Source organism: Ambystoma mexicanum, chromosome 4p (assembly GCF_040938575.1).
Source record: "Ambystoma mexicanum isolate Mex_15411 chromosome 4p, UKY_AmexF1_1, whole genome shotgun sequence".
NCBI classification, from domain to species: domain Eukaryota; kingdom Metazoa; phylum Chordata; class Amphibia; order Caudata; family Ambystomatidae; genus Ambystoma; species Ambystoma mexicanum.
Window position 1 is genome coordinate 799,796,699 of NC_090927.1, and position 27,715 is coordinate 799,824,413.

At 47.3% G+C, this 27,715-nt stretch overlaps 1 protein-coding gene across 13 annotated transcripts in view; it reads right to left on the reverse strand.

Annotated features, from left to right (window-relative positions):
* SNX14 (sorting nexin 14) overlaps positions 1–27,715 on the reverse strand; it is a 2,214,134-nt gene that overhangs the window by 1,959,470 nt on the left and 226,949 nt on the right. For all 13 annotated transcript variants that reach the window (XM_069606348.1, XM_069606351.1, XM_069606342.1 and 10 more), the window contains 2 exons: positions 11,787–11,863; positions 11,612–11,690 (listed from right to left, as the gene is read on the reverse strand). In XM_069606348.1, coding sequence (XP_069462449.1) covers positions 11,612–11,690; positions 11,787–11,863 — 156 coding nt within the window. The remainder of the gene's footprint in view (positions 1–11,611; positions 11,691–11,786; positions 11,864–27,715) is intronic.

The following is a 27,715-nucleotide window of genomic DNA, read 5'->3' on the forward strand; positions in this document are numbered from 1 at the left end:
GTGACAGTGCATTATATACAAAGACATATGTGAATAGGTTAGTTACCCAAACTTTGTGTAAAGAGATGGGTTTTCAATTATTTATCTTGGGCCCCAAGTTTAACTGATAGGGTGTTCCACTGTTTACTGGCAATCGTAGGGAAGCTGCTGCCACCCGCTTTCTGGAGTTTGAATCTCAGCGTGGCGAGAAGGTGCATGTAGGCTGCTCTAGTGGGCCTTTCAAGATGGGGTTTTGATATTTTGTCAGACAGGTATGAGGGGGCCGATCGTTAAAAAGACATTTATGTGTCAAGGTGAATGTTTTGAACATGATCTGTTCTTGTGCCGGTAGCCAATGGATATTCTGTCGAGTTGAAGAAATGTGTGTGGTTCTAGGGCTCTTAATGTGTTGTTTTGCAGTACCTGGAGTTTTCGGATGTTGTGGATGTTAGTGCCGGCACAGAGGGCGTTGCAATAGTTCAGTCGACTCAGGATGAGGGTTCTAGCCAGAGTACTTTAGCTGTCGGGTGACAAAAACGGTCTGCAGGTGCAAGCTGTTGCTGATGAGGTGGCATTTATTGCTAGTGTGAGCGATGAGTCCAGGTAGAAAATCAGGGCTTTTACCTCTTTGCAAACTTTGATGGCGTTACCATCGATGTTAAAGGATTTGAAGGCGTTGTTTTGTTTGGATAGCTGGAATTGTAATCATATAAGGAGCAGCTCTGTCTTTTTGTCGTTCACGCACAGACCCTGATGTGTCATCTAAGCTGGGATAGTTAGATAGATGGTATTGAGGGTGGCAGTGTCCGTGGCATGGTCTCCGGTAATCGGGATGAGGATTTGGGTGTCATCTGCATAGTTAGTGTAGGTGACACCCAAATCATCAAGCCAATCATATAGGGGTTTAGTAAAGATATTATATAATGTTGGAGGGACGCACAAACCTTGAGGTACTATGCATGAAAGAGTGATGGGTGGTGCTTCAGGCTTGAGGGAGAAGACTCATTGTTCTGTCTGTTAGAAATGATTTTATCCATTGGTGGCGTTCGGGGAGAAATGTGCTGCTGAGGCCAAATGTTTGCAAAGGATATTATGATCAACGAGATCAAATGCAGCCGAGAGGTCAAGGAGGAGGAGTAAGTCTAATTTCCCTCTATCTTTTAGTTCATCCATTTGGATTTTTAAGTCCAAGAGAGCTATTTCCTTCCCATGTCTCGGGCGGAATCCAGACTGTCGTAACCCAAGGAGGTTATTAGCTTCCATCTAGTTCTGTATTTGAAGGTATGCTACCCTGTCTAGTATTTTTAGTAGAAAGGGCACTGTTGTGATTGGGCGGTTGTTGGTGGGTATGTTTGGGTCAAGCATAGTTTTTTTTTAGTAGAGCTACCAGCCAAGCGCTTTTGAGGTTCGCAGTTGTTTTTAAACGAGGCACTGATGAGATTTGTGATGAAAAGGGTGAGTTGAGGGGCGCTGTCTTTGAGGTCTGTTGCCGGCTATGGGTCGCCTTGGCACCTTGAGGGTTTTAGACTTTAAATAATTTGGAGGACTTCGGTGTTAGTGACCTTTGTGAATTCGAATTGGGGCACTTCACTGTTAGCTGAGGCATCAGGGTACTTGCTTGAAGGAACGGTCGGTTGGACTAAGATTTTTTTTTTAAATAAGTAGTGTGATTTTGTCTAGGAGATCATTCTGGATATTCAAACACCAGATTGCATCCTTGTTGCAGCTTTCTACTGGGGGAACCGGAGATTCTAATTCTCTGATGATGGAGAAGAGTTCCTTTGTTTTTGAATTGGCCTTAGTGATTCTTTCATTGTACAATGTACTTTTTGCCTGGAGGACCTCTTGTTTGTATTCACGGGCGGCTCTGGAGAATTCTAGTTTATTTGGTTCATTAAGATATTTTTTCGAATGAGATTCAGCTTTTCACTTGGCATTTCGTAATGCTTTTAGGGTAGGAGTGAACCACCCATTTAGGTGTGCTAGTTATTTAGGTTTGCGATGGCGAGAGGAGCTAGTTTGTCTATGGCTGCAAGTACCGTTTAATTGTACTGTTTAGTCATTTAAGTAGGGTCATTATTTCCAGTGTTTTGAGGTGGTAAACATCGGTTGCATAAGGGGTAGTAGATTGTTGGCAGTGATTTCGTTTGTTTCTTGATGGGGCGGCCGGAGCCTGCTGTGGGAGGTTAGTATGGCCCAGGTTGGTATCGATATTAAATGTTATGAGATGATGGGTCAGACCAGGGACAGGCAGAGTTCGAAGTAATGGCAGACTTGCAGTTGAGATCCGCAAGCCAGTCGAGGATGTGGCCTTTTGAACGTGTAGGGTTCTGGATAAGGTGCAAGAAGCCAAGTGCTGAAATAGTATTGGCAAGGGATAGTGCATTTTTGTCTAAAGTTCAAGTCATCCAAGATAATGGTTTGGGATTTAGGTTTGGAGTTCGTAGAGAGGACTTGTGTTACATCATTTTCAAAAGTGGGTTCAGGCCCCGGGGGTCTGTAGATTAGGTGGATATTCAAGGTTGTAGTGGGAGACAGGGTCATTTTTACTGAAAGTAATTTTCCCAACGGGATGGGAGTATTTGGTGTTTCTCTCATGTTAAGGGTATTTTTTTGCTATAATGGCTACACCTCTGCCTTTGGCCGAGGGACTGTCCATCCTGCAGATTGTGTAGTTGCCTGGCATGGCCAAGGCAAGGGCCGGGCCTGCTGCCGCGTGGAGCCATGTTTCTGTGATGGCTAGGAAGTCAAGATTATGTGTTACGATGAGGTCTGTGATGTCGAAGGCATGGGCTGGTAGGGATCTGGCGTTGATGAGGGCACCCTGGATATTAGGGTTGGGTATGCTATTCCTGGTGGGAATGGTGGCAGGAGGTGTTGGGCTAGGGCTTAGAGCAGTTGGGCGGGTGGATATGTTAGTTTAGTGGTGGGTCTGATATTGCTAGGTAGTAGATCAGATTTATATTTAGTGTTGGTAATGTGGTGTTTTACTGTGGTTATTCGGGTACAGGCTGTTCTGAGTGTTAGGAGTGCGTTCCTTCTTAGGATGGTAGGGGCGGTGGTGTTAATAATGTCTCTCTTGAGCTTAGTTCTAGATGCTAGCTTATTGGTTCTAAGGGTGAGTAGACACGGGCGACTGTAGCTAAGGGTAGTTGGCAAGGCTGCAGTTCTACATTTGTCGAGCTGCTTCATCATACTATTACCAGGTTGAGGTGGCTTGAGATAGTGCTTGTAAACTGAAGAATGGAAACAAGTCAGCAGGATGGAGCTAGAGTCAGGAAGGTGGAGAGGCGTGGATAAGGATCAAGTTATTCTGATCCTAGTTTGAGTCACTACGTAACTTGCGTGATCCTAGTGTTTAACTAAGGAATTGGAAAGGTTAGCTAGTTTGGCTGACATGCTTCTTAGTGTAGCGGTGCTAATGTAGCCTGACGTCAGAGTCACTATTGCTCTATTTATGTTTTTATCTGATAAACAGACTTCCATTTTCCTCCAATAATGATTTCAAGGGTATGTACGTGGTCCTACAGGCCCTTTGGACATAGAGCACATGCTCAGAAAATTCCTCACTGTGTAAATATTCTCACATTAATTTACCATCAGGATGACCTTGAAAAAAAGGATTTAAAAAATCTTGCAGCTGACCATACTTTTACATTTCTTGCAACTTGTCTGTGGAACCATCTGCCTATATCCCTTCTCAGATTCAAAGCAAATACTACTTTGGGAAACACGTAAAATTCAGTCTTTCAACTGCTCACTTTAAACACTCTTAATGTACTGTGTGCACCATAGCAGCCCTCCCCAATCACTCAGTGCAGCCGTTATTTCACAAGTGTATACTTGGCACTCTGGTTCAAAGACTATTACCAATAAAGCAGTCCTGTAGCATAATATCCACACGCTCATTCAATCGTGCATCCATTCATCAAAAATGCAACAAAGCACCGAAATCACTCCTCAAAAAGAAGCACTTTCAATTATTTACAAACCTACTGGGTTTGTCCATGTGTGTTAAGTTTTTGTCAAAGCAGCAAGTCGCAATCTGAAGGTGTTACGGAAAAAAGTTTGATTTAGAAAGACTGCTCCGAACTGTCATGCCCCTGCCGCACACAAGTGCACGCAGGGGCTAACAGGCACTGTAAACCCCGGAAGAGTTGTTGCAGGAGTGTAAGGTGAGTTGGTCTGTGTGTGTGTGTGTGTGTGCGCGTGCGTGTGTGTAAATGCGTGTTGTACTGGGAAGGGGGTGGTGGGTGGAGAAATAGGAGTCTGGGGGGGTGAACCCCCACCAATTGAAAAGAGAACCAGCGGGAGAGGGTAGGCCGTATGTGCTATTTCTGCATTTTAAAGCCGACACAAAAAACGGCCAAAAATAAATATCAGTCTTCTTTGTGTTCTGGCTTTAAAATGCAGAAATATCACATAGAACCAATCTGAATCGGGGGGCTTGGCTAGCAGCCATGGAGTAGGCGGACTCCAAGGACTGCTCCTGCCATATCCTACAAGATCCGAAAAATGTATAAGCTAAGTGTTACTAATTTGGGCCTGAACTGCGTGAAATCATTGGAGAACCCTTCTGGAATGCCCAGCGGGACGAAAAAAGCGAGCGTAGCCGATGCCTGTACCCCGGGACGAGGCACGGAGGAAAAGGACTGCTGCTGGCGTCCGAACTCCAAAATGGCGATCGGGATGAGGTCCGGATCGAGTTGGTGAGGGAGAGGCTGTGCAGCTGCCAATAGCTTGTGAATGAGGGACAGAGAACCAGAGGAGTGGGCGAAGGCTGCGGGTGCCGAGGCGGACAGCGGAGGACTGCCCCGAAGTGGAAGAGGAGTGCTTGCATCCAGGAGAGCCCGGACAAAAGGATTGCAAGGTGAGGAGCCTTGGGAAAGGGGCCGGGAGCACAGCCAGCGAGCAGACAAGAGACACACATCCGGTCCTCCATGGAGCCGGCTCCTCGGTTGCAGTGGGAGGAAGGAAGCTGCCGCTGTGGACTAGCCCGGGCCGCACAGTGATTATTGAAGGCTACAATTGAAATTCCTGATACGGTCTCCCTGGGGCTGATCCGGGCCGCGCGGGACAATTGAAGCCTACAATGGAGTCAGAATCCCTGATTGACTCCGAGGGACACTTTGTGTAAACGTTGGCCGGCACTGCGTCAGAAGCCCATGCAACTTTGGAATATGGCGCTAGGCGTATACTAGGCTCACCAGCAGCAGTGGTCCAGTGTCCAAGAGCCATTTTGCATGACTTTAAGCACTGTAGGCATTTAGAGAGGCTGGGGGAGCCCCACAACACATAACCCTCCTGGAGGACCTCGAACACAGAGGGCAGCAGAGGGGAGAGACACTGCAGAAACAAAGGAACCCAGACCGCGTGTTGACGCAAGAGGAATTGCTCATAATCCCTGGGTATTGCTGCATGCTGCGCTGGAACCCTCACATGCAGCTAGTTGATAACAGCTTGAGAGGCGCAGTCCCTGCATATGTGCCCTAGCGACTGGCTGGCTTGGGAGAGTACTACTTGTGAGGGACCTGGCAGCACCAGGGTGGGAAGGGTACCATCGGTTCCAGGGAAGAAAGAGGTTGCCCCCAAAAGCATACTAAGCAAGAGCAGCTCGTACTATTAAAGAACCTTCGCACACCCACAGAATCTCACTCACGCTCATCCCAGTTGTACTTAGGGTGCACGAAAATTGCAGCTGGCCACAGGTAGCCTATATTGACTGGATGCCTCCCAAGCAACCCAAGAAGAAGAAAAGCCAATCTACTCTGGACAACTTTGCCAAGACCACGCAGCAGGCTCAAGAAAAAAGCATGGCATCAGTGCAGGTGAAAGGAGGAGAAACCATGGAGATGCATACCCAAGTGATGCAAGCGATAGCAGACCTGAAGACTTCTCTGGGGACGCAGATAGCAGCGGTACAAATAGATGTTGGGCTACTGTGCCAGGACGTGCGTAGCCTGGCAGAACGCACTACCACCCTGGAGACACAAGTAAAGGGGAATACAGAAGTGCTCTGGGATACGCATGCAGATATGCACATGCTACAGCAGAAGCTCAGCCTGCTTGAAAATAGGGTTGAAGAGGCGGAGAGGAGAGCCCGGAGAAACGACATACGCATTGTGGGCCTTCCGCAGGGGGAAGAAGGCGCTGACCCTACGGCATACGTTGAAAACATGCTACTACAAGAGATAGGGCCCGGAAACCATACACAGGGCTACACGAATTGAAAATCCACACCGGGCACTGTCGAGGCGCCCTCCTCCCGGTGCACCCCCAGACCGATTATCGATAAGGTTCTTAATTAAAAGGACAGGGAGAAAATATTGGCCTATTCAAGACAAGGGAGATAATTGAAGCGGGCATCGGCGAACCTGGCAATTTATCCAGACTACACTTTTTAAGTCCAAAAGAGCCAGGCACAATTTTTCATGGCAAAAGCCAGGCTTAGAACGGCAGGTTTGAAATATATGCTGATCTACCCGGCACGCCTTAAGGTCATACACAAAAATAAGTCTTGGTTCTTTGAGGTCCCGGAGGAGGCGCAGGCATGGATGGTCAGAGAGGAAATTGGGCACAGCGATGGAGAGGGAGACCAAAGGAGGCGCGGGCAAAGTTCAACTCAACCAGTGCCTAAGAACAGCTGAGGAACTACTGGCTAATGATGCCGTTTTGCTGGGAGCTCTGACGGAACGGATAATTCAATGGGCATTCCAGGATCAATTGGCTTGTGCTAGGAGACTATACCTCCTCTGAGTAGGCCTGGGATGCTTACACATCTACCTCATGGCAGGAATGCACTACCCTCCAGTATGGCGAAAGGAGGCAAAGGCGAGAAGCAAATGCGCCTGAGTGGAAGAAATGACGCTGGGCAGTTGGGTTATGTTCAAGTAGTAGGGGGTGTACAGAGGTGGGGGTGGGAAGGGGCAGTGAGGGAATGGGGTCTTGCCAGCATGTTTGATGCAGGTAGTTTGATACGGGTATATAGTAGCACTGTAATTGTGAAGGGGACACCGCAGAGGGAGCAGGGGAACGCTACTGTTGTGCTGACTACAGACGCAGAGGAACAGGTTCGAAGAGATGCAAGTTCATGGCTGGAACTGTAAACTTACTCACATGGAATGTGAGCAATGCTTATGTAAAAAGAAATAGAATTCATGCTTACCTAATGAGGAGCAAAGCGGATATAGCCTTACTGCAGGAAACGCACCTTACGGCAGAAAAATAAGCATTGCTAGCCAATAAATAGAGGGGGAGAGTATTTGGGTTTCCATATTCTGCCTATGCCCAGGGAGTTTTAATATGGCAAGCCCCCACAGTACCTTTTGAGGTTCCCCTCATTAAAACTGACGAGGGCAAGATGGTGTTAGTGCAGGGCCTTTTAGAACATGTGGATATCTGCCTAGTAAACACATATGCCCCCAAACATAATGCAGCCATATGCTTCAGATCACTATATCAAGGACTGGGCCCTTATAGGGATGGTAACATCATATGGGGGTGACTTTAATTGCACGCTGAACCCATCCTTGGACAGATCAGACGCTAAGTACGTCAGACCGGCTCCGCCAGCTAAGACATTACAAACACTCTTAGATGCATTTGCATTGGTGGACGCTTGGAGAGTACTCCACCTGGACACTAGGCACTACTCAGCGCTGCATAAGGTGTGCACACACAAAGATATTATTTTTTTGTGGGTCAGGAGCTGGCGCACCTTATCACATTGGCGTAGTATAAGGGTAGGGTCCTATCGGACCATGCTCCACTCAGCCTGCAGTGGCAATACACACCCCCGAGAGCCCGAATTCCTACATGGAGACGTAGATGCGAATCCCTGAAAGATCCTCAATTCCGAGATTGCTTAAAGGACAGCATCGCAGAATATGTCTTATAGAATACTGGGAGTGCACTCCAGCGCATCCATTTTTGGGGAAGCGTTAAAGGTAGTGATAAGGGGTGCAGCCATTGCTGGGTCATGCAGTGTCCAGGCGACTATTAATAAGGAATTGTCCTCTGCGGAGGACAGACTGAGGATATTGGAACAGTCCCAGGGAAAACAACCAGGTGATAGCGCAAGGGCCATAGAGCTGAAACAGACATGCATGGAGTGCTGGGAGAGGTTGGAGAGGCACAGTTATGTAAAATATACGGAAAGGCAACAGAAAGAGGGGGGATAATCCTGGCCGACTGCTGGCGTGGCTATACAAAAAAAGTGGAAAAACGTGGCCCTAGCCACACGATAAGCACAAGGTATGGAAATCTATGTCATACTCAAATAGGGGTTAATGACGCCTTTCAAGAATTTCACAAAAATCTTTACCAGGAGGCTTCCCCGACACCAGGAGCTTCTCTAGATGAAGTGTTAGGTGAGATAGTGATACCTACGCTAACCCAGGAAGCAAGAGAAAGCCTAGATGAACCTATTACCCTGGAAGATATACAAAACACGATTACGGGATTGCCGACAGGAAAAACTCTGGGATCAGATGGATTGCCTGGTGAATTTTATAAAGAATATGCTCAGGAACTGGTCCCACATCTGCTCCAGACATTCCTAGACTCTTACAAGGCAGGCATCCTCCCCTTTATTTTGAAGGAATACACCATAATAGTGCTTCTCAAGCCCCATAAGACTCCAACGGAATGTCCCTCATATAGGCCCCTCTCTATGCTGAATCAGGATAATAAAATACTGACATCAATACTAGCAAATAAGTTGAAAAAGCTGATACATACCCTGGTACATCCAGACCAAACTGGCCATGTGCCAGGCCGTTGTATGACATGGAACCTGAGGAGGTTACACCATGTGACAGACAGCACGGCATTGTGGGAGGCTCCATGCGCCATAGCTACGCTGGATGCAGTGAAGACATTTAATTCAGTTACGTGGGATTGGCTCTATTCCACACTGCGCAGGTTAGGTTTCGGACAGACATACATCCAGTGGGTTCCATTGGTGTAAACAAGACTGATGGCCCAGGTGAAAACTGGCAAATGCATCTCCGAAGCATGGGAATTGGAAAACGGAACAAGACAGTGATGCCTGTTATCCCCGCTGCTGTACATCCTTGTACTGGAACCAATAGCACAGTATCTTAGAGTGGAATACAAGGAGGTGGGCATAGAGATAGACAGAAGGAGGCATTTGATATCATTGTATGCCGATGATACATTACTCTACATCCAGAATCCTGAAGACAATCTGGAGTTGCTGCTAGAGGCCATGGCGCTAGTCGCCAAACTTTCAGGGATCACAATTAGCATAGACAAGTCAGCCCTGTTCCCGATAGCTGGAATGCATAAGATAGAACATGGGGCCCTGACGATTCTTGCCCTGCAATGCAAAACAACCACGTTCAGATATTTGGGGGTCGATGTGTATCACGACCCAGCAAAAGAATATACGCAGAATACATTGACGGCCCTAGCGGGCATTAAAGGCTCAATGAAATTCTGTACTAAGTTGCCCCTTTCACTGATGGGGAGTACGGCCCTGCTGAAGATGGATGTATTACTCAGACTGCTGCATTTCTTTGTCAATGTCCCATTCAACATACCCAAATCCTTTTTTAAGACATTGGACAGCATTTGTAGAGGTTTCCTGTGGTCAAACAAGAGGAATAGGATAGCGTTGACCACATTACATAGGCCGCATGAAGAGGGAGGGGTTCAGGGCCCAACACTTTGAATTATACTACATAGCTGGACAGCTGCAATTTGTGGTAGACTGGCTGCAGATGATCCGACTCCGGTCACGTTAATGTTCCAGCCTATTGGGGCACACTACTACCTGAAGGAATTAGTATGGATGAAGAAGCCTCTGGGAGGCTTGCAGTCACACCTGGTATCCTTAGGGGTGTGCAAGTGGGATAGGGCACGCGCAATGATAGCGCTTACTGACCAGTAGAGGTCCCTCTAGTGTCGCTAATGGCTTCTACGATACAGATGAGGCTGGGAATACGGGCAAATTGGAAGTCCTGAGGGGTGGCTACAGTGGGGGATCTCCTACACGAGTTCTCCTTCATACATGACACTGCAGAGGAACTCCAGGTTTCGGACTCAGAGGCTCAAGTGTATCTTACGTGCAGGGCGGTGGATGCAGGGATGCTACATATGTTTTGGGCATGTACGGTGGTCGGGCAATACTGGCAGGAGGTGGCGGGCAGATTGCACAAAGGGCCGGGGGGTGCAACATGATGTTCTTTCTCCGAGGACATGCTTGCTGGCCCACTTTACGCGCCTCAGAAAAACCTGATACATAAGCAAGATGAAGGACTTGGCGTATATTCTGGCCAAACGAAGGATTGCCATGGCAAGGAAATCCCCCAAAGGTCCAGATGTAGAGGAATGGTGGGGAGACTTGAAAAAGTGAGCTTTGGCAGAAACAGCGGTCTGGTAGGGGGCGGCAGGGTGGAGACCGTAACAGGTATGGCAGAATGGAATGTCTTCATACAAAGTTTGTTTACTGCAGAAGCTGAGACCAAACATAAGAGGATGAGCCTCATTGACAAGAATTAGTTTTTTAAGCAGACTCAAGATATGGTGGAGTGAGAAAAGGGATCCTTAGGGCAAGGCGGGAGGGAAGGAGGGAGTTGAGGAAGGGTGGGAGGGGGGATTGAATGGGTAACTGATGTTGTGTTATGTTGTCATTACTTGTTAAAACTGCTTGTTGCAGTGCAGAAGAATGCGCCATTTTATGTCGAGATAAAAAAATAAAAATTAATCTGAATCACTACACATAGCATTTCTGGGGCCAGGAGCGCATACCTGTTTAGGGGACCGACAGACAAACCTTGGGGTATTCATGTGCTATAATAAACAACGTTTTTAGTAATAAACTCAACTGGTTTTAGATTATTGACCTCAGAAGAAAGGCAGTGTGATCACCATACCACCTGGATTCAAACATGTCAACTAGATCTGAAATAGGCACCTTAAGCCACTTAGCTATGTTAGCATACCAGAAATCATTTCATCAGTATGGCTCTGTAAATTAACTTTAGCGCATATACACATGCATGGCACTACAATACTAGAAGAGATTCTAAATCCAAGCAGACTGTGAATGTGGAACAGAGCCTTTAATGTTGTTTTATACAAGACGTTGGTCTGATTTAACATCAGCAGCCAAATTCTCATTTGCATCTGTGACTTCAGTGTTCTCCTTCATGCGTGCTGCCTGGACCTCAAACGAGATCATGTATGAACTGGCCAGAGACAGTCTCTGGGTATGTACCTGCTGTTAAAGGTGTCCAGACTATCTGAGCATGCAATGGGTTCAAAGACTGCTACATGCACCAGAACTGTCTTTGAGGCAAGAGAAATTCTCTCTCAAAGACCCTCTCCTCAAAACAATGGATGACTACCAGTGCTCAGCTCAGTCCCTCGCCTTAGTTCTCACTTTACATCTCTTACTTTCCAACTGTTGTTCCCACCAAAGGGACATGAGGTTAGGATAGTTAGGCTGCACCTCACTCTGGGTGGTGCCCCTCGACAAGCAACTATTCTGCTGTGCTCAGGAGGCTGGCTGGCTGAAACAGGTAAGAGCACTAAGCCAGGGCCACACATGCTCAATTGTCAATGGCTCAAGAAGCAAAGTTCAGGTCTTATATGATGATGCAAGTACCTCAGCAAGAGAAGCATCCACCTTGGAAGGTACTTTCAGATCCAGCCATGGCTGATAGTTCTCCAGCAGCAATGTGGGTCTGTAGGGTGCAAGAGAATGTATTTAATTATTAACAGAAATATAATAGTATGTTGTGAAAAAGAGTGTACAATTAAATACTATTCTTTTAACTTACCTGTGCCTTTTGCATTTGTTCTTTCCACACACTGCACAGTTGTGGCCTTGAGGGAATAATTCATGTATTTCTAACTGCTGAGAAAGTGAAAATGTAGGATTTAAATAAAGCCACAAATCAAAAAAGGTTAACAAACATAGGCGCATTGTGCTGCTTTGAGAGATTAAAAGAAACAAAGACTATTTTACAACATCGAAAAATGCACAAGATTGGGACATGCACGACTAAATGTTTGACCCCCTTTGCAACCGTTTTGTACATTGGCCAACAGACATTGTTCATGAGAAAGGAAGGTCTGGAAATTCACAGATATGATTACATCTTGTCAGAAGGCACCATTTCTGTTACCAGACAGGACCAGAAGGAATACAAATGCTGTGAGCAAGGGATCCACTAAAAATGTAGAAAACACACAAACACACAGAGCGAGAGAGAGAGAAGAGAGCGGAAGTGAGAGAAGAGAAGAGAAAGACAGAGAGAGAGAGAGAGAGAGACAATACCAAAATACCAAACAATATTGTCAAACAGAGGGCGAGCGTACTAGAGCATGTGGCCTGCTGTATATGCTCATTGACATTGTTAATCATGGACACTGGCCGTTGTGGTGTTTTTCCTTGAACGAAAGTCTACCAGGAACCCTGTTACCCACTCTGCCGCTCTCACTGAACATTAACTTTCACATCAACTTCTTTCTCGATCCGGGTGATGGTACTACATGGTAGGTGAAGCAACCAATGCGAGACAAAACATTACTTCTTGGTTTGTCTGCTATTGCCATCACTCGGGCCAATGGTCTGTTTTCGATCACAGCAGCAATTTACTGTAATTGTCTTTTCACAAAATGTTCATTCTGTTATGGATATATTTATAAACGTGCGTGTTTGGTCACATCGTCTTTATTTAGTAGCTGTGATGACACAGCCTTGTTCCCTCTTTATGGAGAAGCAAGATCTCTATACAGAGTAGAACCCATCCGACGGCAAAAAGCAGCAATGGAATTAGCACATGGTCAATTATCTTCCCGCCTTGCTTAGCATAGTTAAAAACAAGATCATATCCATGGTAATGTTATATAGTGAAGTGATGGGTTGTGTGTGATGAGTAAACTGTAGAATGACAAGACATTTGGTGTGACATCATGAGGATTCCTAAGGAGTCAGTTGGAGATGGGATTCGAGAGGTTCAGATGCTGGGGTCTTCATCTACAATCAAGACACTTATCCTACTTCCACGCGTACTTTATTACTTTGGCGACAACTGGAGGACCCGGTGATAGAGTCGAGCCCCCAGCGAGAATGGTGAGGTCGCTGAGGACGGTGTCATTGGAAGCGGACACTGCACATACACTGATCGGGTGTCTGCAATCTTGGAGCACCTCTCCACTGCCTCTGGTAAACAGCGCCGCTGCCACCATTCGAACATCCCAAACACGTGCGGACGGGCTAATGTGGCGTCCTGTTGCTGGATCACGGGACAACGCTGTGGAGACTTTTGCAAGAGCCTTCCTATGCTGAGATAGGTGGCATCGTCTTGAATAAAAAGAAAGAAGGACAATATTAGGGGAGCCGCTGGGCTTTAGTGTGCTGTACTGAAAGGGCACATTGTGGCAATGCATATCCTTGATGATTTTGTGCCGATGAGCACGAAATGGCTATGCAAAATGTCTCCTGGACCCCCAATATTTATACTAATAACCAAAACGGCTAACCCACCTAGGTAAATAAGCCTTCTTACCTTATGGGCTACACAACATATTTTTAAGAAAAGAAAAGCTGTACATGTAACTCACATTTAAATCACATTAGGCAATGCTGGTCCCAAGTTTCCCCCAAATGATATCTCATGTCAGGGAAATTGCGCCACATTCGCATTTTCCATTCTGCTCTGTTTCATATGCGCACTAGCAGTTTCGCACATCCTGGGACCCGTTTCACCACAAGGCTGAGTCACCGGCTCCTTGTGCTGCAGTTGAGTGTTACTCGCAAGGGGCTGGCTCCCCTTCAGTGTCAGAGGTCCCCTGGGCCTCCGCGTCGGCTCCTCCAGCCTTCACTGCCAAGTCCGGTGTAGGTCTTCAGGACCGCATCCCCCCACACGGCTCCGCTGCTGCACACCCGTGGCTTCTTCTTGACCGGAGCTTCTCTTCGAACGCCGCCACCTACCTTCTGGCATGCTTCTCTCCCCACAGTTCATCCTGGGATTTCTTCTGTCACCAGCTACGCTTCCCGCTCCGCGCACCTCGTTCTCAGTCTTCCCAGTTGTAGATGGTTTGGACATTTAAAAGTCCCATGCAACTGATTAGCTTATTGACAACTAAACCGAACATTGTTTTCAATGTGGCATTTCTTCCAAATTAACTCCTTGCTGCTCTTCCTCGTCACAGTACTTGAGGATTTCTGGGACCCCGAATCCAAAGAGGATTTAATGGATTTTAGATCACGTTTGAACAGTTGAACCAACATTACAGTTACCATAAACATTAGATGTTTCACAAAAATGTGCCATTAAATATCTTGTACTTAAGATTTCCTCCTCAACAAAAGGGAGAAAATACTGCATCTCACCAGTATTCATCTCCTCCGGGGAGAGGGGGGTGCCATCCCCCTCTCCCCGGTATTCATCTCCTCCTCCATGATCCTCCCTCCTGACACCACCCCCATGGTCAGAAACAGATAGTGGCTGCTTTTCTCTGGCCTTGGACGGGGAGACTGCCACTGGGGAATTAGTGAGAATTCTGCAGGATTCATCACAGGTATCCCAAAAATACTGAGAAGAGAAATCAGAACTATGGGAGAGCATCAGGAGGTGAGAGATTATGTTTCAGATGTGGTAATACATTTTTTCTTTTAAAAAAATCACATGTCTGGATCATTAATATGTCCGGGACAGAAGGTCATGTGTACGTAATGCAAAAGATGGGGACATTTTGTGAACTATTGCAAGAAATTCCGAGCACCATATGGGGCGCCAGGAGCGGAGTACAGTTTGTAGGAAGACATAGGGATACTTCCTCTAATAATAATGAACCCCCCCTGTGACCTCCGACCCCAAAACCATCAACATCTTTGGAAGGTCTTTCGAGCTCCAAACGGGGGTTCAAGTTAGGTGGGAGCAACACAGAGCTCACCCAAACGCCACCAAAAGCACTCTTTCCATCTGCCCGAGGCTGCCTACAGAGGTCAGCAGACCCACAAGAACCATCCAGGATCGATCTAAGGACTGCTCATGTGAACTCTGACAAAGTTACTTCTGGGTTACTTTGGGTGTATAAGCAGTGTCCTTTGGGCATCCATCTGCCTGGGCATCCAGAGCTAAGGGTTGCTGCTATAGCCTTCTCCATTTCATTCTGTGTTCCCAGTTAGCCCCAGTTTGCACACAGGTTGCCACAAAAATGGCTTGCATACAGCACACCCAGAAACAACATTTAAATCAAACTCCATCACAACACTCCATTAAAACAAATTCCATACACCTGCATTTTTCTCAGAACCCAGTCTACACCCCACCACACACCTATTATCCCCGGCATGCTTCCCCCACACTATCTCATTCACCACAGAGACTCCCCCCACACAAACAAGGTGGTGGCATTGCCAATATAAAGACACACACTAAGTAATCCCACACACCACCCATACACATCCTTTGAAACACTCGCTCTCATTTGATCACCTCAATCACACCCACACCCACCTTTCTCCGCCTCATTTATTGCCCTCCTACACACAATCCCAACTTCCACACCAGCTGGATTGACTTCACTACTAACAACCAGACCTCCCCCTACAATAACATCTACCTTGGCGATTTCAACCTGGGTAGTTCCCTTCCAGACAACAATCCAATACAAAAGACTATCCTCTCTCCAGTCACCCCTTATGATCTCGCACAACCCACCACCTATCCCCCACACATATTGCTGGCAACAACCTGGATTTGTTGATCATAAGCAAAAATCAGGTCCCTATGGATAATCAAATCTGGGTAAGGTGGCCTGACCACTTTGCTAGCCCCTTCACGCTCATACTACCACATAAAACCCCACCACCTGCCACACATCCCCCTGGCACCCCAGCCAGACCACCCCCGCCCCCACAAGCACATCCCTCCATCCTACTCCACCAATACAACACCGTCATTACACTGGCACTCGACAAAACTGCACACTTAATATTACAAAAGCCCCACAACAACCACCACAAACAATAGTTCAAAAGTTCCCTACTCTCTATCAAGCAGGAAGTCAGATGCCTAGAAAGAGCCTGGCAAAAGAACCCACAGCCCTCAACCAGGACACCTCTCAGACACTGCTGCAACAAATATAAAACGGCCATATGCAATGCCAACACCCATTAATTCCAAGAACTCCAATCCGCCACCAATCATACCCAGAAACTATTCTACATCGTCCCTCTCTCAAACACCATCCACACCTTCCACTGCAGTATGCAACTCTCTCATTTACTATTTCAACTCCAAAATACACATCAGGACAACTCTCCCACTCACAAACCCCCACTTGCAAACATTCCGACAACTTCCACACTATTGACACCGACACTCATCACCCTCACTGCCAAAACAAACCATCCACACTTCCTGGATAACGCATGCCCACCTCAAGCTGCATCCAATTGCATCGCCACCCTAGTTCACCACTGGCGCAACATAATCAACTCAAGTTTTTTTTTAAATAAAACAAATGTTATTGATTTTCACTGCAAGTTACACATACATCAACTTAAAACATAGGTCGACCAGTTCAAAATCACGGCGCATCCCAAACACCCTACCTGATCCTACCTCCCACACAACCCTTCCCTCCCCCTCTCCCGAGCAACACCTCTCCCACATGGCCATTGCTGCTCACCCTTTCTCTTACCCTCCACCCACGGGCACGACTCTGGGGGTGGTCTATCCCATCTCCCACTATCTGGCCCATATTTTGGGGGCACACCCTGTCTCTGTACACCCTCTCCTGTAACTCTGTGCAATAATCCATCCCCTCTAAACACTAAACACCTTTGAAAACTAGGAGGTGCAGGGGTAGCCCATTCTGCGGCCAGCATTTTCTTGCCCAGTGTTAGGGCTGTCCTGATCAGGAATTTGTTCCCAGCACTTAATCAGACTCTCCCCATACGTGTAACAGCACAACATTAGGACAATCCGGTATTGTTTCTCATACCATCCCTGACAACTTACCCGATCCCAGAAGGCCTTCACCTCAGGGCACTCCCAAACCATATGATAAAGGACCCCACTCCCACCCTACATTTCAGGCACATTGGATCATCTTCTGTCCCATTCGGTGAAGGCAGTCCCTACTATAGTACACTCTACATAATGTGAGGAACCTGAGGGCGTCCCCTCTTCTTTCCCCAATATATCCTCCCCTCAGGTTGCCAGGGAAAGGCTGTCGCTTTCGGATCCTGACTCTGGGGGTAGTGCAAAGGAGTATCACCTGGGTGGAGGAGACTTGTGGAGTGGGGATGAGGCAACTGTGGGTGAGACATGGTATCACCCATTTCCCTTTTCCAATGAACCTAATATTCCCCAGGTCTTTGTAGGGTATTATCAATCCCTTTTGTCGAGTGCACTGGGAGTTCAGTTACGCAAGAGGAGTCTTGAGTCTACCTTTGCCCTCTGTGGACTTTATACAGACATTTCACAGATTAATTTTAATGTTATTTTGAAGATACGTTAAAATCCCACCCCCCTCAAGCCCAACTGCCCACAAAAACAACTCACGTATATTTTTCGAGTGCATTGGGAGTGCAGTTAACCAGAAGGAGTCTTGGTACATGACCGTTGTATGCTGGAAATCTATCATCATTGTGAAGATCTTTAAATGTTCTACTAAATCATCTAACGTGTGTTTCACTCTAATATTTAGAGTCTACCTTTGCCCAAATCCATACACATGACACATAAGAGCACAGCACTGATGTTGGAGGTGGCAGCTGTGAAGTTGTTAGTCCAACACCAGTGCTGTGTCTGCCAACTAAAGATATGAATACATTAGTTTCTTGAGATGAAGTGGAGGTAGAGATCGATCCTGTAGAAGACCGAGCAAAGGATCCTATTTTAGTGCCAGAAATACAAACTATCAACCCCTTGGGTACACTGCCTCTGCCCTGCCGTCATGATCTCTCCCAATCTCCCATATTATGTAGAGACTCACTAAATTCTTTGGAATCTTCCTCTTGTTCGTCGGTCTCCTATGTAAATCCGACTCCACACAAATTGGGACCATGTAAGCAGGAATCTGCTGCTCTTCTCGAAGTAACATTATAAGCAATGAATACTGCCTTGATGTCCTTGGCCAAACTATACGAGGCTTTAGATAACAAATTAGCAGCTCAAACTGGCATTTTGAAGAACTTTAACGAACGGTTGAATGACCAACTCAATGACAGATGACGATTCAGCAATTCCAACAGATACTTACAAATGCTTGGTGTAATGGGGAAACGCCACTGTCAAGTCCTAGAATGAAATCAAAGCTTTGCAACCAAAATACGTCATGCATTTTTATAAATGAAGTTGTACATATGAATCCAATAGGAGACAAGTCGAGTGTAGCGATAGAAACCAATTTAGATTCTTGCAAATTGATTACGCAGACTGAGGTACCCCCTCTTTGAAATTTTCAAAGAAAAAACTAAGTTAAAACCGATCCAAACCAAAAGAAAATCTAAGAACATAAAAATGCCTCCTAAAAGGCTGTAACATGGTTCAAGAAAATTCATACAAATTCTTACAACCCCAGAGAAGCAGAAATATTACTCTAAAGCACCTATAGTGAAAAGACCAGGAAAGGGAACTAAAATACAGAAGGGTACACAACGAATTTATCCAAACCCTTAATCCGATACTTCAGAGCAAACGATAGGAAATCATGAACCCCTGGATGATCTAATTCAGGTGGCGGAAATGCGAAATCAGCCACCCATAAAGAGTCAATTAACAGTCAATTAGTAGATGATCAAGATATAGCCACACATCAACTCAACAATACGAATAGCATTGTGAGCTCTCTTATCACCTGGCAAACCAAAATGCCCTCCTTAACATTAGAACAAAGAAGAAAGGCCCTAGAGGAAAAGTACAGTGCAGCAGTTCCCCATAAATAACCCATTCATATAATGATCTGCATGTCCTTACTTCAATACAGACCTATGCTGATAAAAACTGGCCTTGCACATTAAAAGAAGAGATAGCAAACGATAATTTACCCCGATTAATAAATCCTGTACCTGTTTTGAGAAAAAAAAACGATCACAACCTAATATTACAATGTAATCCTCCACCCACTCCACAATACGTACTAAATAGAACAAGCATTTTAAATCTCCTAAATGATGTGGATGCCCTGGAGGATGTCCAATCTTGTGATATAATGCAAATAGAGTTCATACAAGAAAAATAACCCTGGCATATTAAGGCTGTGGATTCAATCAGGAGTAGTGCGAAACTCACTTTGGCAAGCCAGAGCTCCACTGTATCAGTTGGGCTTTTTATTAAATCAAGATCACATGCAGAATGAAATAACTTCGAAGCAATTGAAAAATCATTCACGATCTCAAAGTGAGCAGCAAGAGAAACAACATCATCCTGTAACCGAAGAAAGAGAAAGCTCCATCTTAAACATTGCGTGTACACATGGTGCGTTTCTGCGTTTAAAGAAAACCACCAGGTTATTTTCAATTGTCCCAAACCCTGGGAAAACTTTACTATAGTGAGAGACCAGGCAAATGGACTCAATACAGCTGAAAGATATCTCACTGAAAAAGCACTTAAACAACTTAAGTTAGTCCGCTGGAACACGAGGGGGTTTAACCACTTGTTTAAGAACAATGATACCCTTAAAATATACGATATCATCCTCCTCCAAGAGACCTGGTTTGTAAATCCCCTGGTGTGGGAAGGATTTGTTCCAACCTTACGAGCAGCTAAAAAAGGAGAGATGGGCCGCACAATTTCAGGGATGCTAGTAGCTGTGAGAACAACCCTAGGAATTTCATTAGAGCCTTGGGCATCCCCCAACATATTTCGACAGCTGGTTGAATTGAAAATGGTTAAAGGTGATATGAGAATTGCCTAGTCTATATTGGAATCAAGCAGGCCTTTCAGAACAGACCTTCACAGATGTTAGATCTGATAAACAATAAACCTACTATTATTTGTATAGTGATTGCAGGGGATCTGAATATAAAATGCATAACCAATAAAAAGGCAGAATTAACCGATTCTGCGAAGAAATGGATAGACCCGATGAAAGATGGGCAATTTCTAATGTTGAATGGATCAAATGAAAGGCGATATCCCACATACGGCAACTTGGGGGCGTGTAGCTCGATATCCATGATAGACTATATTTTTATCCAAAGAAATATGTTAAATGATATTCTAAACTTTGAGGTAATTGAACAACTTGAAAGTGATCCTGATCTGCTAGCATGTACTTGGAAATGGCAGATAATAAATGACAATGTACAATTTTATCGAACCAAACTGCTCCTAAAAGGAGGTAGGAATAGATTCAGATGGACTGATGAAACCTTAGCAAAGTTTAATAAATATATGTGGGGCGTGGCTAGGCGGCCATGCGGTGAGGAGCACGAAAGGGAAGCTCCCGTACGATCCTGATTTAATCCGCTTTTAAAACTAACTTACTCGGCTGGAAAGTTTACTGACGGGTGTAGGAAGATCCACCGACCACCCGATCCAAGCCCTGAGGAGAGCCGGACTGGGGAACGAGGCGAAAAACGGCAGCAAATACGCGGAGCATCGAAAGCAAGATGGCGGCCCACTGACACTCGGCCAAGAGACCCAGAGCGGGAGGCTACGAAAGGCTGTAGTTCGGCGCTGCGAACCCGGGAAGGAAGGAAGAGAGGCCACGGCGGAGCAGGATACGCTCCCCAGGCAGCGGAACGACAATAGCGAGTGCCTGGCGAGAGGAGAACAGCGGCGACAGGGCGCGGTCGCGGCCGCGAGAAGGCGGCGCCGAGGGAACGCAGCAAGCTCCGCAAGCCGAGGGAGATCCGTGCCGAGGACAGCGTCACCTCCAGCCCCTGCCGGCCTCGCTAGCACGAGAACAGGGGACCCGAGGGAGAGCAGAGGGGCGAGACGGCTCTCCGCCGGACCGACTCAGGGCACCGGAGAGATCCAACAGCTAGCAGGTGAGGAGAGCGCCTGCAGGCCCGCACGGCACCCGGGGAGGCGTGTGGAAACACCCGAAGACACTGGGAACCCCTGGCGGGAGGAGAATAGCACAACGGGCAGTCCCCATCCAACTAGAACCGGACCCCACACGGACTCGGGGTACAAGCCACAGATAGCGGACAAGAAGCATTGCAGTGCAGTACCCGAGGCCCGCACGGCGAGTATGCCCAACAAGAAGGTGGAGGGGAAAACGAAACAAGTTAGCATGGATCACTTTGCCAAAGCACCAGACAATAGGCAGCCGAATTCATCGGAGACAGCATTGGCGGAGGCCAACACCCCACACCCACCAGGTAAAGAGGGGCAAATCCTAGAGGCAATCGCCACCCTACAGGCGACGCTCGAGAAGAAAATGGACACGGCCATAGGGGCCCTGAAGGCATCTCTGGAACAAAAATTGGACACAGTCATGGTGGACGTAGGCCTCCTTCGCCAGGACGCGAGAAACCTGGCGGACAGAGTGACAACAGCGGAGCAGCAGGTACAGCAGAACACAGCGGACTCCACCACCACGAGGACCCAGTTGACGGAGGTGCTCCAGAGAGTCAAGATCTTGGAAAGGAGAGCAGAAGACGCAGAAGGGAGGGCAAGGAGAAATAATATCCGCATAATCGGGGTTCCGGAAGGGGAGGAAGGGAACGACCCCACGGAATATATCGAAAATATGCTCCTACAGGAGGTCGGAGCTGGAACCCTGTCCCAAGGCTTTGTGGTGGAACGGGCACACAGAGCACTGATGCGAAGACCCCAGCCGGGGGCCCCTCCCAGAGCCATGATCGCTAAAATCATGAACTTTAAGGATAGAGAAAAGATACTGGAGTTCTCGAGGAGGGGAGGAGAGATTATCAGAAATTCATCCAAGATTGCCATATACCCGGACTACACAATGACAGTCCAAAAACAAAGGGCACAGTTCGGCCCCACAAAGGAACGCCTCAGAAAAGCAGAGATACGATACATGCTCCTGTTTCCGGCCAAATTGAAGGCGATACACAAGGGGAAGACACACTTCTTCGATTCCACGGAAGAGGCAAATGCGTGGATGGATACCCAAGGAATCCCCCAACTGGAGCAGCGAATCGCTAACAGAGGCAGAGCCCAGCCCGGGCGTGTAATCCGCAGATAATTAGAATCAAGGGTGCAGAGTATCAAACGGACGAGAGGTTAGGAACAGGACGATAAATATGAAGGGAGCAACCAACCCTAACAAACCGCACTAGCCTAGTACGACGCACCCCCAAGAAGTGCGACCGAGAGTTCAGATGCCAGTTTTAAGGCATCACGCTGCAGCAAGCCGGCCTCACCCAGAGGAGCAAGGCAGGAGAAGCGGCGAGGCCCGAGCAGGGGGAGGGTGGCTGGGCGTTTGTTGTTGTTGTTTAGTTACAGTTCAGGTTATCGATAGGAAGAATCGGAAGAAGGCATTGGCGTTGAAGGAATGGTTAAAGACTATGATGGGGTGACGCCAGCACACCGTGACTGGAGCGAACCACAACAGGGACCCAGGAGACGGGGCCTACAAGAGGAGAAGAGACTGAGCCCCACGCGGGCGACCCCGGTCAACAGCAGTGAACATGGAAGAAGGGAAATGGACAAACAAATAGGGCCATGGGACGACGTGGCCAGGACTGCAAATACCCATGAGCCGGGATGAGCTAACGATAGCGACATGGAACGTGAGAGGCCTTAACGCGTACGTCAAGAGGCTGCGAGTTTACGCCTGGCTCAATAAAATGAAGGTCAAGATAGCAATGCTCCAAGAAACGCACCTGACAAGAGAGAAGCAATCCAAGATTGACAAAAAATGGGGAGGGCAGGTGTTTAGTGCTACATATTCCAACTATGCAAGGGGGGCAATGATTTGGATCGCCCCGGGAGTACCATTCCAACTCATTAAAAAGGAGATTGACCAAGAAGGAAGAACGGTGATAGTGCATGGCATGTTGGAGAATAGGGAAGTGTGCCTAGTGAACACTTATGCTCCAAATCACGACACGAGAGAGTACCTCAGAAAACTAACACCCAAATTAGCCCAGTACAGAGACACAATGTTCATCTGGGCCGGGGATTTCAACTGCGCCCTGAACCCGCTCCTGGATCGATCGGATGACAAGCTCAGGAGGCCAGCACCACCAGCCAAGGAACTACAGAGGGCACTAGATCACCTGAAACTGGCGGACGTCTGGAGACAGGTACACGGGACAAGGAGAGGGTACACACACTACAGTGCACCCCACGGAACATTTACACGGATAGATTACATACTCACGGGCACTGAATCACTACACGAATTCACAGGTATTAGCATTAAAGCCCGAACGCTCTCAGACCACGCTCCAATACTGACATCATGGGCACACACACAAGGGAGAGCCCCGATACCTACGTGGCGACTCCGGGCAGAGGCTCTGGACGAGGGCGAATTCCAAGAACACCTACAGGGGGCAATAGATGATTACTTTGAACACAACACAGGGAGTGTGGAGTGTAATGCCACGCTTTGGGATGCGTTCAAGGTGGTATTAAGGGGGGCAGCGATCGGTAAAATGGGTGGATTAAAGGGAGCGGCCATAGCAGAACTCGACGACCTAGAAAAGCGGATAGAAATAGAGGAACTGAGGGCGCAGGTAGAGGGGGAGGAGTCAGAGGAACTGATGGAGCTGAGAATGGGGTGCATAGGACTCTGGGAGAAGCTGGGACGGTTGAATTATGGGAGGTATTTACAAAGGCTACATGCGGAAGGGGACAAACCCAGCAGGCTCCTGGCCTGGCTCACTAGGCAAGAAAATAAGAGGGAACCCATAACGGTGATAGAAGACGAGACAGGGGAGGAGGTGAGGAGCCAAGTGCACATCAATCAGTTATTTGCGGAGTTCTACGAGGAACTATATGCCCCCAACCCGGAGGTAGACCCTGAGGACATAACCGATGCATTGGCAGAAATAAGGTTGCCAAAGTTAACAGAAGAGCAGGCCCAAAGGCTCGATGCCCCACTCACAGAGGAAGAGATAGCGGGTATAATAGCAGAGCTTCCTACAGGCAAGTCCCCGGGTCCGGACGGACTCCCAGGAGAGTTCTATAAAAAGTTCAAAGACACTGTCACCCCAAGGTTACTGGAGACATATCTAGATGCATACGAAAGTGCACGATTACCCGCTAGTATGTCGGAGACAATCATCGTCCCGATCCTTAAGCCAGGGAAGCTGCCCACAAGGTGCACGGCATACAGGCCAATTTCCCTTATAAACCAGGACGTTAAGATACTAACGGCGGCTCTAGCCAACCGTCTGAAGCAGGTGATCCCCACATTGATACACCCCGATCAAACAGGGTACGTTCCTGGGCGGAACACATCATGGAACCTCCGCAGACTACACCACGTGATAGATAGAACGAACCAGGGACGGGGAGAACGTGCGATAGTGTCTCTTGATGCTGTCAAAGCATTCGATTCGGTGAATTGGGGGTGGATGGTGAGGGTCCTCGCCCACTTCGGCATTGGCGAAGGGTTCCTCAGGTGGATCAGACTACTGTATAGTGAGCCCAGAGCCAGGGTTAAGACAGGGAGATATATTTCAAAGGAATGGAGGATCTATAGAGGAACGAAACAAGGGTGCCCACTATCGCCAATGTTATATATCCTGGCCCTGGAGCCACTGGCGGTCTTCCTTAGAGCAGAATATGGAGACACGGGGATTGAGGTGGACGGGGTGCTCCATCAAGTCTCGCTGTACGCGGACGACATGTTATTGTTTGTGGAAAACCCCCGCATTAACCTGCCCTGCCTCTTGGAAGCAATAGGAGCATACACCAGACTCTCAGGCATAGCAATAAATAAAGAGAAGTCCCTGATCTTCCCCCTGGCAGATCTGAGACGGGCCCCCCCGGAGGGACTCCCAGAAGTGGGCCTAACATGGGCGCCACAGTCCTTCAAATATTTGGGGATAGAGGTCCATCATGACATTGCAGACACTCACCGACACAACACGCAAGCAGCCCTGGACACAACACGAAAATGCATGGCCTTCTGGAGAACACTCCCACTGGGGATGATAGGTAGGGCCGCCCTCCTGAAAATGGTAGTACTCCCACGCCTGTTGTATTTTTTCACCAACATCCCATATAACATTCCCAGGACATTCTTCACGAACCTAAACACAATAGCAAGAAACTACCTATGGGCAGGGGGGAGAAACAGGGTTGCAATGAGCACTCTACAGAGAGACTACGAGGGAGGAGGCATTCGTTTGCCGGACTTTGAAAAGTATTATCTGGCTGGACAGTTACAATTTGTGGTCAAATGGTTAGGGGAGGATGAAACAATGGACAAAACCAACTTCCAGCCCGCACTGAAAACACATTACCTGAGGGAAATACTGTGGCTGGACAAACCCCTGCTCAGGACTTTACCGTACATGCTAAATCTCGCAGTGAGATTGTGGTGGAGAGCATGGAAGCTGCAAGGGACAAAGGACCCCTACTCAGCGCAAATACCCCTGGCGGGCCTGGTGGGCACAGACAGGAGCTTGTTGGCAGCGTTCCGAACACAATGGGAGGCCAAGGGGGTGGCGCAAATCGGAGACATGAGAAGAGAGGGGAGATGGGCAGACTTCCAGGAGATGAGGGAAGAATACGAAATACATGAGGGCCAATTCATCCTGTATAATAGACTGATCCTCAGAATCAAGGATAGATGGCCAGAATGGGAAGACCAAGAAGAACCGGTAGGAGCATTAGACATGTGGTACGACATTTCAGAGGGGACACACACGACCTCCAGACTATACGAGCAGATGCTGAGACCCCACACAGACCAAAAACTACACATAAAACAAAGTTGGGAAGAAGAACTCCAAAGGCCGCTCAGCGACCATGAATGGAACAGGGTGCTGAGGTACCCCAAAACAGTGTCCAGGAACGCAAGGTTCAAACAGGCCCAGTTGTATGTGACACACAGGGCGTACCTCACACCTAAGAGGATGAAAGTGATACGCGGAAGTGACCCCAGCGGGTGCCCACGGTGCTCGACCGAGGAGGCAGACATGGTGCACATGTTTTGGGAATGCCCGGTGATACAGACGTTTTGGGAAGGCATCAGGACCAAAATAGCGAAAAGTGGCCTCCAGATACAGACGGAGCACCCCGAATGGTACCTACTGGGCCTCTTCCCTCGAGGAGGCAGAGACAGGGTGCACCTAGCAAAAATGAAAGACCTGATTTGCATACTAGCTAAAAGAAGGATAGCCATGTCCTGGAAATCTAGTGGAGGCCCGACCATAGAAGCATGGTGGGCAGACCTCCGAAAGTGGACACTAGCGGAGACTGCGGTGTGGATCAGAGCAGTGCAAAGAGGGGAGGGGGAAACGGCTGGGAAAATAGCGGCATGGAATTCCCTAGTGCAGAATCTATTTGGACGAGAAGAAGAGGAAACCGACGAGGAGGATCCGGAGGAGGCTGGGGGATACCAGAGCGCCCAGGACAGGGAGACACAAGGAATGGAAGAATAGACACCGTTGTATGGACACGGAGGCAGCTAGCGGAAGCAGCCACAGACTGGGCAGATAAGCTGTTGGACACTTTAAGACGATGACCCCCACGGCAGAATCCGCCGAAAAAGCCAAAATGCCAGTTGAATGTTCGTATGTTTGTATGTTGTATGTATTTACGTTGTTAATTGAAAATAAAAAAGAAATTAAAAAAAAAAAAAAAAAAATATATGTGTAGCCAAAATGTAAAGCTTGACTCTGATATAGCTGACTTGGAAGGTTGATATCTGCCCATAATGAGCCTATTTAAGCTGCAGCCATTGAATAAATTAAAACCATGCTATATGCATAAGCATGTGTTTGACTCTGAGCCGACTGCAAAAAAAAAAAAAAGGCAACTACGAGCAGACATTAGAGCAGCTGCTTATTATGATTCGCCCTTAAATATAAGTAAGATTCACGACATATCGAAATTGGTGTAAAGCCAGACAAGCTACTTTTTATCAGCTAGATGGTGAACACATATTGAATAGTATTGTTTAAAAGAATAGTGGCCATCTCTGAGCAACTTTGAATAGTACCTATCAAACTAATCAACTGCCCATCCAAGTGAAAGGTGTACAAGAGTCAAGCTGGGTCAACAATTATGAACAACTCTATGGTGTATGTACGCCTAGTTATGAGTCATGCCCCAAAACATGGAATATTGAAGATAAAAATTATTTTTGATAAAGAGGATATCGTGTACCAGATAGCAAAACTCAGTGGATCGAGAGCCCCTGCCCCCGATGGCCTTACAAACTTAATGTTGAAGGCGCATCCCGAAAACTGGGTAGATATCTTATATATTCTCTTCAATACTATGTTACAATCCCAACTGCTGCCAACAACTTGGAAAAAATCTATCATAATTCCTCTTTTTAAAAAAGGTGACCGTGAGCTTCCACAAAATTATCGGTCTACACCCTTGCTCGATATACCTGGGACAATTTTTGCACGTTTATTGTTGAGAGGTTTTAGACGATGGGTGAATCAAAATCACCTTACAGATAATTTTCAAACCGGGTTTATCCCTGGGTTGGGTACATCAGTAAATCGCTTGGTCTTATCCCTGATAAAGCACCAAGGACAGCAAACAAAACAACTAATTTACATGTCTTTTATCAATTTCAAAAACCGCCTTTGACTCAGTGTCAAAAGAAATTTTCTTTGAGAAACTGGAAA